This window comes from Bos taurus, chromosome 11, assembly GCF_002263795.3.
Source record: "Bos taurus isolate L1 Dominette 01449 registration number 42190680 breed Hereford chromosome 11, ARS-UCD2.0, whole genome shotgun sequence".
Classification (NCBI taxonomy): domain Eukaryota; kingdom Metazoa; phylum Chordata; class Mammalia; order Artiodactyla; family Bovidae; genus Bos; species Bos taurus.
This window is the reverse complement of record NC_037338.1, coordinates 66,697,132-66,709,375: the sequence shown is the minus strand read 5'-3', so window position 1 is coordinate 66,709,375 and position 12,244 is coordinate 66,697,132. Positions and strand designations below refer to the sequence as shown.

Sequence of the window (12,244 nt, the reverse complement as noted above, 5' to 3'; positions counted from 1 at the left end):
ATATTTTATGTTAAGGATATTAGCTATTTGGTAAAACTTGTAAATACAATTTGGCTTAACATTTTTTCTGATTATAAAAGTAAAATTTGATCATTAAATCTTTAAAGTACCAATAAGTACATAGAAGAAAATTAAACTTATTCCATCAGCAGTAACATGTATAATTTTTTAAATGTAATTTATTTATTGGCTGCACTGGGTCTGCGTTGCATGCAGGCTTTCTCTAGTTGCGGAGAGTGGGGGCTCCTCTCTAGTTGTGGTGCACGGGCTTCTCGTTGCTGTGACTTCTCTTGTTGCAGAGCCTAGGTTCTAGGGCATGGGGTTCAGTAGTTGTAGCCCCTGGCTCAGTAGTCGCTTCTCATAGTCTCTAGAGCACAGGCTCATTAGTTGTGGCATGTGGGCTTAGTTGCTGCACGGCATGTGGGATCTTCCTGGACCAGGGACTGATCTCATGTCCCTACACTGGCAGGCAGATTCTTAACCACTGGACCACCAGGAAAGTCTGTAACATGTATAATTTTAATGAAATTAATGCTAGACAGTCTTGTTGGTACTCTGCTTAGTTCAGGTGACAATACAGAATAATAGAAATTTTTTATTTAAATATTTACATTTAGAATTGTTACATAGTATCCCACTATATAGATATGCCATAATTAATTAAGGATGGAAATTTAGTATTTAGTTTTTCACTATTCTGAACCCTGTGATGTCAAGATAAATTATAAGTGAAATTGCTATACCCAAGTTATGTTCACAGCTTTACTTGATACAAATTACCCTTCCAAAAGGCTGTGTAATTCAGTTCCCACTGGCAGGGTTAAGAATACCTGTCTCCTTGTTGCTCATTAAAAATCAATATTTTTAATTTTTAATCAACTTTGTTGTATAGTTTACATTTAATAAATATACCCATTTTAAGTATACTGATCAATGAGTTTTAACAAACACATACATGTGCTCTTGTAACCACCACCCCAATCAAGATGTAAAATGTGTCCGTCACCTGCAAAAAGTTGCCTGTGGCACATTTTCATCAATCATCTATCCCCTCCTCCTACCTCAGGTAGCCTATGTAACCACAGATATTTCCTCTCAGCATAGATTATATTCTGGGGCTTCCCTGATGGCTCAGCAGGTAAAGAATCCACCTGCAGTGCAGGACACACAAGAGATGCAGTTTCAATCCCTGAGTCAGGGAGATCCCCTGGAGTAGGAACTGGCAACCCACTCCAGTATTCTGGCCTGGAAAACTCCATGACAGAGGAGCCTGGCATTCTATCACTATAAACTATATAGATACACATATGTATGTACAAACATATATGGAATCATATAGTACATATATTCTTTGGGGTCTGGATTCTTTTGCTCAGCATGACTTTGAAATCCAACCTTATTGCTGCCTGAATCAGTATGTTCTATTTTATTGTTAAGTAAAAAGCCTTTTTATATTAATAGATATACCAAAATGTGTCTATCAGCAGGTAAATGATGGAACATTTGGGTTGATTCCAGTCTAGGGCTTTTGTGAATAAAGCTGCATATTTGTGCACAGGTCTTTAAGTCATTCCTTTCTAAAAAGAGAGACTTCATTTTCTTAGCTGAGAGAAGATTTGTGGACTCGAGGTACATCATCCACTGTTACAAGTCAAGCAAATTTTCCAAAGGCAAGCCAAACCTTGTTTTGGGATCAGATTAACAAGATGAGGCAATGGTGCAGGATATAATTTTGAAAGCATCTTGGAAAGCTATCTGGGAAGCACCTGATCACCCTCCCCCTGTGGCAGCCGCAAGCAGAAGGCTCCTATTGCTCCCTGCCCTCCCCCCTCCACGTCTTCTGGCTCCTGACAAGTCTAAGAACCCTACTAAGTCAGTGCCTGTCTCCTCCCATGACAAGGGAGGGTCAGAGGAGAAAATAACAACAGGCATCATGCTATTTAATGCCAGGTCCCCTAAATAGCTCCAGGAGATGGTGGCAGGGTCAGGCTACCCTGCAGGCCACTTGAGCCCCTGCCCAGTGGCCTCTAGGGTATTCTGTACCCTCTTCTCAGCTACATGAGAATTGTGTGCTCATGACTCTGGAGGATTCTGTGCAGTGTTTTCAGGGCCTGTCTTCTGGAAGAAGAAGGCAAATTTCTTGGGAACAAGGAGCATCCCTTATACAAATTTTTCTATGTGCAAGGCACACAGTAGGTACTCAACTGTGGCTTTGGATAATGTATAATCAAAACCTGAGGCATGGGCATGGCTTATAAACAATAGTACTTGAAAGTTAGCGTCTTTAACAAGGAAATGCTTTCAATAAAATAGGTTTTCCTGGAGTTGAAATTAATGATGGGAGGGCAGTTGTATGTTATGTTTAGTCATGTTGTACACACGTTATTTTGTACAACTGTTTTTTGAAATAGAAACCAAAAACAATCAGTAAACACCATTCCCTCTCTTCTCTTCCCAATCTCCCTTCTGTGGCAAGCTCTGAAATTCTGAGATTCTAAGAGTCATTTCCAGAACTTAAATTTGGGAAACATATACATTTGGGGAGTTATTTTTATTAAAGGCAATATCATAGCAAATGCAATAAGTGCAATGGGAATATGATTTTATAGAGAAATAAATGACTTACAGATAGCTTTTCAGGAAAATCTCTCTTGTAACAGAGGAAGATCCTTCGTTAGAGTAAAAGGCCTAAGCTTTTATCACAGGAGCCTGGAGTAATTATACTGGTTACTAAAACGCAAGGGGGCAGAGTGTAGGGAGGAGAGTTAGTCGTTGCAAACCTCTTGGCGCAGGCTTCCTTTGTTCTTGCAGCAGTCCACATCGGTCAGGTCACAACGTTACCGGAAACCTCCAACAAGATGAATGTTACTCTCTGTTCTGCAACATTTTACCTCCATATGAGTAGAAAAGTGTACTCTTAAAAGTCAGAACCTTGAAAATGGGCTATCCTGTGTATTTCAGGTAACATTCTTACCTCGAAGCAAAAACAATAGAATGTGAAGGTTAAAGTAAAAGAAACAGCTCTAAAATGGAGTCAGATTTGTTCTTCCCTATTAACACCTCTTCCACGAACATCAGCTGTCTACTGCTAGTGGCAGAATGAGTTTTTGATGGGGTGTGCTTCTCTTCCCTCAGTTCACTGACATTGGGACCTTCGAGACGATGTGGCAGGTCAAGTTCTACAATTACCACAAGCGAGATCACTGCCAGTGGGGAAGTCCCTTCTCTGTCATTGAGTATGAGTGCAAGCCCAACGAGACCCGCAGTCTCATGTGGGTGAATAAGGAGTCCTTCCTCTGAAGACAGCACTTTCTGATGCTGCTGGACAGTCTCTTCAGAGATCCAGTTTTAGACAACCCAGCACAAGCCTTCACCGAGGCACACCACACCACTGCTGTGTCCTGTCGGGTGCCAAGGACCCATTAGCCCCGATTATTTTTGAAAGTGTAATTCCCTTTGATTCAGTATCCCTGACACAAAAGATTGTGATGTTCCCTCCCTAAGGGGCTCTCTTTCTGTATTCTGTATTGATATCCCTGCCTCCAATTGTTCCTGGTCACCCTGGTGACCTCCTGGAGGAGCTTCCTGGAATCTTCAGGCCCTGTCCTGCACTTAACTTCTCCACTGAAGACTGTGCTGTTTTGTTTCCAAGTTGAGTGCTTCCCTCTTTTTTGTTAAATGTTAAATAAAAAATAACAATGTGTGTGGGTTCCATCCCAAGTATGCTGTGGTAACATGTAACTTGCAATGTTTTCCAACTCTCAAAGCAGGCTTTGTGAAAATGTGATGCAAACAGCAGTCAATGGGACTCAAGAGTTGTGCTTTCTACAAACAGCTTGGCTTTTTCAGGGAAGGATAATGACAGAAGAAAAGGACAAATGTTTAAGGATTTATAACTTAGTAAAACCCAAGTAATGTATTGTGCTGTGGCCTAGTGAAAGTGGGAGAGAGCTTGCGTGGACCACTGTTAAGATGACCAAAAGTGACAAGGTCACCTTTTTGGTAAGTGATTGTGGTGTCCAAACAGGCATACTGATGGCCTCCCTACATTCCCCTCCACTTGAACTTTGTAAAACTGTGTATGGAAATGTAATCAACTTTTGATATTTCTTAATAAAGATATTGAAAATCATCCTTGACTTACCTTCTTAGTTTGGGCGATGTTCAGCAGGTAGACCTCTGCTTCAGGTCAGCTCTACTAAGACTGTTCCCGAGTCCAAACTGGTACTGCTAACTGCGTGACAGGTCAATAAATCAAGAGATGACGTGTCGGGTCGAAGAATAGAACTTCATTTGGAAAGCCAGCAACCCAAGAAGATGGTGGACTAGTGTCCCAAAGAACCATCTTACCTGAGTTGAATTCAGGCATCCTTCAGAATACTAAAAAGGGAGGAAACGTGGCTGATTGTTGCAAACTTCTTAATGTCAGAGTCATTTTACTTGCAGCTGTCTGCATAGGTCAGGTCATGGTGTTCTGCAAACCTCCAACAAAACAAATGTTATTCTCTATGTTCTGCAACCTTTTAATCTCTCTATGATTAGAAAACTGGTACACTTTTAAAGGTCAGAGCCTTGAGAATGGGCTTTCCTGTGTATTTCAGACTGTAGGCCACATTCTTTTATAAAAGGTACAGAGCCAGCATGACAAAGCACAGGCAACAGAACACAAAGATTGGAGCTAAAGGAATAGATCCAATATGAAGCCAAGTTTATTTTTCTCTGTTACAAGATCTCCACCTATGTTGCAAGGCCAGGGGGATATACCTGGAGTAGAATTAGCACACTTACTCATTGATCAATTCTGACCCTTACACAGGGAATACTCCACCTGGCTCCAACAAAGCAAACGCAGGCTTGAGTTCTTGGTGAACAATCAAAAAATGTCCCTCTCCTTGCCTCCATTCCTTCTTCCAGGGTGACCAGTCCCCCATCAGCCAGCCATGTAGCTGAGCTGTTTGAGGATGTGGCTCTGTAACTGTGCGTGTCCATCAAGGTAGAGGCCTCCTTGCCTGCTCCCAGACACTGCAAGACACCTGGCACAAAGCCAATATTCCATGCAGGTTGAGGATAAATCTCTAAAAGGCAAAGAACCATTCTCTTGAAAAGTGACTTAATGGAAATTCCCTGACTGTCCAGTGGTTAAGACTCTGTGCTTCTAATGCAGGAGGGCTTGGGTTTGATCCCTGGTCAGGGAACTAGGATCCCACATGCCATGCAGTGTGGCCAAAAAAATTTTTTTAATATATATAAATATATTTGCACATAGATGAGGGAGAAAAGAAAAGTAACTTACCACTTGGTAACAATATGTAATGTTCACTTGGGAAGCACAAATCCTACTGGGTTGGAAAAAGTTAGTTGGGGATTTGTTTCTTGCTGCCTGTGAACCTTCCATGTAAGAATGAAAAGTGAAAGTGAAATTCACTCAGTCGTGTCCGACTCTATGCAGTCCATGGAATCCTCCAGGCCAGAATACTGGAGTGGGGAGCCTTTCCCATCTCCAGGGGATCTTCCCAACCCAGTGACTGAACCCAGGTCTCTTACATTGCAGGCGGATTCTTTACCAGCTGAGCCACAAAGGAAGCCCAAGAATACTGGAATGGGTAGCCTATGCCTTCTCCAGGAGATCTTCCCAACCCAGGAATTGAACCGGGGTCTCCTGCATTGCAGGTAGATTCTTTACCAACTGAGCTATCAGGGAAGCCTGGGACTGTTGTAGAAATGAATTTGGAAGACTGGCCGCGGAACTTCTGCACCTGTATGTTACTTACCTGCAATGAGGCTGGACTGCCAGCAGAGCCCAGCAATGCCTTGGATTTGGGCTGATCGTGAGTGGTATTAAAAGAGAAGAGTATGCTTCTCAATTCTCTTGTTTTTCAAAAATGGCAGTGTCTATTACAACTGCTGCTGCATGTTAGCATTAATCCATTCCTAATTACTGTGTTTTAAAAGTTAACACTTGACTTCAAACATTGAGGTATTTAAAGTAATAGATTTACTACAGGCAGAGGCTTAAGTTTTCTTCCAGAATATTCAGGGGAAATGCAGAGTTATTAGAAGGTGGAGTAAATGTGAAAACCACATATCTTAGCCTGTTGAAACATTTGCTGAGTCAGTATTCTCATTTGGGAAACAAGCTAGTGACTCATTCATCAGAGCCTTAGTATTTGTTTTGAGAGGTAGAAGCAGTATCGTGACTTTGGTCATTTTCCATGTTTTTGTTTTTTTTCTAACTAGAGGCTTCCAGTTTTGAGTTTGGAATGACTTAAGGTAGGGCTGGGGGAAATATGGCCCATATCACTGGACACACCCTCCCACCAAAGAGAGAGAAGATGAACTCCGACCCAGAAGCTGGGGGGTCCGAGTCCTAGAGACATGCTGGGTGGGTTTCAGTGTTCACCATTATTCTGCTTGTGACTAAAATGAGCTGGCTAGTGGAATTCTAACACACATTAAGATTCATGGTTTATACCACTACTTTGTACCCCTTATTTCGTTTAAGTGTGTGTGTGTGTGTGTGTGTGTGTGTGTGTTTCCCTTGAGGCTAGGAGGTAAGGTTGAATCAAGGGAGGTGAGGAGAGGATGAAGATGAAGTAAACAGGAAATCTTAACAGCTAATCTGCCACGTTAAGTGATCTCTCCTGGCATCTCCTGTTCTACTTATGATTGGACTCAAGCCCAGTCTCTCTGGCTACTTCTCGGCATAGCTCGCCTCCTACTCCTAAATTCAAGTGCTCAGCTATATCAAGCTGCTGAGTTGTAACTTTGCCCCTCGACCATCTGGAAGGGCTATTTTTATACAAGTTGTAGCCACGTCTCTCTACTTCCAAGCATCGGATGGCTACCCAGAAGCTTGAGGAACTAGGCCACCCTTCCAATCACCATGATGACGGAGACACTTTGGAACAGGTGGAAGAGTAGAAACGCCTTGAATTTCTCTTTTGTGACACCTTGCTTATTGAGAAGTCACTTATCCAGCCATCTAAACCATCCAGAATCCCAGTTGAGGACAGAAAACATGCCCAAAAGTGAAGATCTCCATCACAGGTGTCACAAAGTCCAATCACTAAAGGCTTAGGTCTTCTCTCAAGACCTCATGACTCATATTTTAAAGACAGTTCTAGCTTAAAGGGTGACCTGGTCTCTGGCTCTTAGAAAATTGGGAGCAGAATAACTAAAGGAAAGACGGCAATTTGTAGGTTTATATACTGAAAATAATTTTTTCACAGAGAGAGGACAAAGAGAAAAAATATTGAAAGAAGGTAAGTCAAAAAGCATAATAGATAGGGACATAGTTCTGAATTAAACAATAGTTTCTGTGGATATCAATAAAAATTGATATACATAATCATGACTGATTTATTTAGGACGGTGATCCATTATCTTCAGAAATGTTACATCGTGACCCAGTGTTTTTTAAGAGTTCAGTCTGGAGCCAAGATGCCTTGATTCATAACCTGACTCAGCCTCTTATTAACTGTGTGATCTTAGGCAAGTCACTTACTATCTCTTTGCTTCCATTTTCTCAGTTGGAAAATGGAGATAATAACAGTATTAACCTTAAAGAAAGAGTTGTTGTGAAGATTAAGTAAGTTAATGCATATAAAATTAACTGTGACGGACACATAACATTACTTGGTGTGTTTGGGCCCAGTCATGTTCAACTCTTTGCAACCCATGGACTGTAGCCTGCGAGACTCCTCTGTCCATGAGATGTTATTTTAAAAGACAGGGGAAAAAATACATTTTCCACTAAAACCATTAAAATGCAAAGAGAAAAACTGAAGGTGTTTAAAAAAATGCTCCATAGATGGGTAATGGTCAAAGTTTGTGCTTTGATTTTATATAAAACATGAAGAAGGAGAAGGAGAGAAGAAGGAGAAGAAGAGGAAGAAAGAGAAGGGGAAGAGGAAGAAGAGGAGGAAGAAGAAGAAGGAGAAGAGGAAGATGAGGGAAAGGAGGAGAGGAGGAAAAGGAGAAGTAGAAGAAGGAAAAGGAGAAGAATGCATGTAAAGACAATATTTTTAATTACTTAAAAACAAATAGTTTGAATCAGTATATTTTCAGATATATTAGGGAAAGACTTTCTCCACCAACAGGCTTCATAGAATCTCTTTTACAAAGAGCCAGTTCTTAATAATATGTAAACATCAGGACCGAATCAGAAAACTTAAAACCAGAGAAAGGTTGAGATTGATGTCAAAAGTTCTGTTTGTTATTTCTTTTAATCCTCCCAACAGCTCTGTGAGGTAGGCAGCACATGTCAAATCTCTGTTTTATAGGGAAAAAACAATGTCTCAGATGTTGAAAAATAACGCTCAAGCTTAAACAGATGATTTTATAAGAAACTATTTGTTCCTCAGTTTTCTCATTTGCAAAATGGTGATATTACTATCCACTTTCCAAAGTGTGTTAGGATTAAATAATATGTCCCATGCAAAAACCTTCCTCCTGACACATTGTATTTAAAATGACTTCATCATGTGCCCACATTCCTGCAGTGTTTACTTTTTTTAACTGGTGGTTTTGCCTTCCTTTATTTGCAGTCTACTAGGTCAATGCTTTTCCCTCAAAAAAATTACTGTGGATTGATGAAATCTAGATAGCATATTCAAAAGCAGAGACATTACTTTGCCAACAAAGGTTCATCTAGTCAAGGCTATGGTTTTTCCTGTGGTCATGTATGGATGTGAGAGTTGGACTGTGAAGAAAGCTGAGCGCCGAAGAATTGACTCTTTTGAACTGTGGTGTTGGAGCAGACTCTTGAGAGCCCCTTGGACTGCAAGGAGATCCAACCAGTCCATTCTGAAGGAGATCAGCCCTGGGATTTCTTTGGAAGGAATGATGCTAAAGCTGAAACTCTAGTACTTTGGCCACCTGATGTGAAGAGTTGACTCATTGGAAAAGACTCTGATGCTGGGAGGGATTGGGGGCAGGAGGAGAAGGGGACGACAGAGGATGAGATGGCTGGATGGCATCACTGACTCTATGGACGTGAGTCTCAGTGAACTCTGGGAGTTGGTGATGGACAGGGAGGCCTGGCGTGCTGGGATTCATGGGGTCACAAAGAGTCGGACATGACTGAGCGGCTGATCTGATCTGATCTGATCTGATATAGATGACTCTAAATTATTGTCAATAAATAGAAGTATTCCATTCCTAGAAACTCTGTATTTAGTTAGAAACCTACAGTTCTCTAGAAACAGATTACTTGGAGAGAAACTTTACTCTTAAAAGTCATAGGAACTACTGTTAGAGCATTCAGTTCAGTTCAGTTCAGTTCAGTCGCTCAGTCGTGTCCGACTCTTTGCGACCCCATGAATCGCAGCAAGCCAGGCCTCCCTGTCCATCACCAACTCCCAGAATTCACCCAGACTCACATCCATCGAGTCAGTGATGCCATCCAGCCATCTCACCCTCTATCGTCCCCTTCTCCTCTTGCCCCCAATCCCTCCCAGCATCAGAGTCTTTTCCAATGAGTCAACTCTTCGCATCAGGTGGCCAAAGTACTGGAGTTTCAGCTTTAGCATCATTCCTTCCAAAGAAATCCCAGGGCTGATCTCCTTCAGAATGGACTGGTTGGATCTCCTTGCAGTCCAAGGGACTCTCAAGAGTCTTCTCCAACACCACAGTTCAAATATTTTCTTAGCAAATATGGTATTTATTTGGTATTAATACCAAATAAAAGTATGCTATTTTATTTACTGACAAGTGAAAAATATGACAATATTTTTGGCCCCAGTCTCGTTCTAGAACAGTAATCCTGACAGGCACTCCAGCCTCTGGCCATGTGGATCTCTGATTCTCCTTCAGATAGTCAGAGCTGGTTCAGTTTCCTTGGCACCACACAGCCTGTACCCTCTGCTTGGAATGCCCTGCTCCATTTTCTACCTAGCAGATGCCTTCGAGTGCCAACTTAAATGTCATCTCAGCAATGAAGTCTTTCCTGACTCCTTTAAAATGTTGAGTCCAGAATTTTTCTGAAATCATCTTTATTCAAATGCTTTATTTGATGACCCCATTTCTGAAAACTGTCACCAGCTCCCATCTAACTCCTGATTTTCTGAAGTTCCCTGGATGACTTCCATGTATTCTGACTAACTTGGTGAAAATGAGCTGACTCAATAAAAAAGCAATGAGATTCTAGAAAGAGCTAGCTGGCTGGCTGACTGGCTGAAAAAAAAAAAAGCAGGAAGTTTGGGATTTACTAGCCTTTAACAGATTAGTTCTGCTCCCTTTAAAGGAGACTGAAAGTAGGCAAGTGGATGAGAAAGGAAAAGCATCTGAGTTTTCTGTCCGACATTTCTTAAAGTGAATATGTCTTTTCATGTTAGTATCATTAATGATGACAGGATTAAGGTGCGTGGTTCTTGGAAAGAGTCTATTTATGTCAGGGTCGTCATTTTGTGCTGCCCACCACGTGTTTATAGCTCTTTGCTCTCTAGGCACGTGACAGGATTGCACTCTCATGACGGGGGTAGGGGCATGTGAGAGGAGTTCAGGTCAATGAGCAGAAATGACATGAGTCACCTCCAGGCTGAAATAGCCAACTGTCTGCACAATATCCAGCAGAGCTCTCTTTCCTTCGCCATGGCAACTGGCCACTTTCAAGATGGTACATCATCCTGCATCCTGATGTGAGAAGACACAGAGCAGAGCCCTAGCCAACCTTTATTGGACGTGGAGCATAAATGAGAAATAAACTGTTCTCCCTAAATTTTTATTGTGAAAAAGTTGAAACAGAAAATGGAAAGACCTGGACAACAAAGACAGCAAAAATCCACATACGCATCACCTGGACTTTGTAATTAACATTTTGCTATGATTACTTTATCACTCATCTATCTATCCATTCTATCTATCCATCCATGCATCTTTCTATGCTGTATCAATCTCTCTTTTTGGAGGGGGAAGAATGAGAAACTATTGCAAAACACTACTGAGATTAACTGCTTGTTTATTATCACAACATAGTCCAGGCTTTCCTTGGCTACAACATCTGCAGAGCCCTGGCCAGCTACTCTCTCTTTCTGTTGAAGATGCTGTTAGTGGCAACCTCACTCCTTGCTTGAAGAAGAATTTAAAATGTTAAAATTACTTGACAAGAATATTGTTGAATGTTCAGAAAAATTGCAAAGAAGCATTGTGAATTTCTCAAAACTGAAATAGCTGGGTTTTTTCCTTTGGCTTTATCAGTCACTTTCTCTTACCAAAAGATATATATATACACACACACACACACACACAGATTCTATAATACCAAAATTTTTTTCTTAAGCTCAAAGCCTGGTTGGAATCTTGACTTTCTGACAGTTTGTTCTTTGTGCTTGTATTTTGTCATGGAGCAAGAGTGTATTGGTATATAACTGTGCTGGATATCCCCCCAAATCTAGAGGATTACACCTTGAAATTGAACAAATATGATCACACTGACAGCTCATTTTCAGAAGTCCCATGACTCTAGCCTAATGATTGCAGAGTCATGTGAGTTATACTCAGAAGAACAGGTATGATGGGTGTAACTTTAAATCATCAAGTTCGCATTACAAGAATGTTTTTCCTGAGCTAAGTAGCTCTTGCTCGTCTGAGTAGGAGGGAATAACTGAGCCAACTTGCCTGAGAAGACAGCCTAAGAACCCACTTAGAATTTGAGATCGTGAGAATTTTTCCTCATCCTATAGAAGTAATCTAACCTTGGATGAAGGGATGACAATTCCGTTCAAATATTGCACACAGATTATCTTCTTTAGCTTTTCTATGGAGCTTATTAACCACTTCCTGGTTTGTTTGTTTGTTTGTTTTTTAATGTGATTAAGGCCTTAAAATAAACCTTGGATATTCAAAGGGAGTTTCTTGGGTGATGGAATTGTTCTGTATCTTGTTAGTGGTGATACTTGCATGAGTCTATAAAGGTGTTAAAACTCATAGAACTGTATACAAGACACATGCACACAAACATAAACAGATTAGTTTTACTAAAACACATTAGTTTTACTGTATGTTTACTTTTTAAAAACCTGAACACACTGATGCAAAAAGGCCCAGGAGATTAGAAATCAAGCTGTCACAGTCAAACCGTCTCTACAAAGCATCAGGGAATAAAATTCCAGAGGGCAGTCCACTGAACAGACTTCCAATGGGTGGCTATCAGGGCAGTCCTCTCCTCTTTCCTTCATTTATATAAATCCTTACGGAAAACTGACAAGTGAAATGTTTCTCATAAACCATCAGAGAAGAGTTCAAT

The 12,244-nt window shown here is 41.0% G+C and overlaps 1 protein-coding gene across 2 annotated transcripts in view; it reads left to right on the top strand.

Annotated features, from left to right (window-relative positions):
- The window catches only part of CNRIP1 (cannabinoid receptor interacting protein 1), a 31,971-nt gene extending 20,123 nt beyond the window's left edge, over nt 1–11,848 (top strand). Inside the window, exons 3-4 of one of the 2 annotated variants that reach the window (XM_005212871.3) lie at nt 5,552–5,670; nt 9,743–11,848. In XM_005212871.3, coding sequence (XP_005212928.2) covers nt 5,552–5,670; nt 9,743–9,761 — 138 coding nt within the window. In that variant the 3' untranslated portion in view covers nt 9,762–11,848. Of the gene's footprint in view, nt 1–3,135; nt 4,133–5,551; nt 5,671–9,742 lie in introns of those variants that run through there. The other variant, NM_001076183.1, reaches the window with a different exon arrangement.
- Nucleotides 11,849–12,244: the final 396 nt, after the last annotated feature.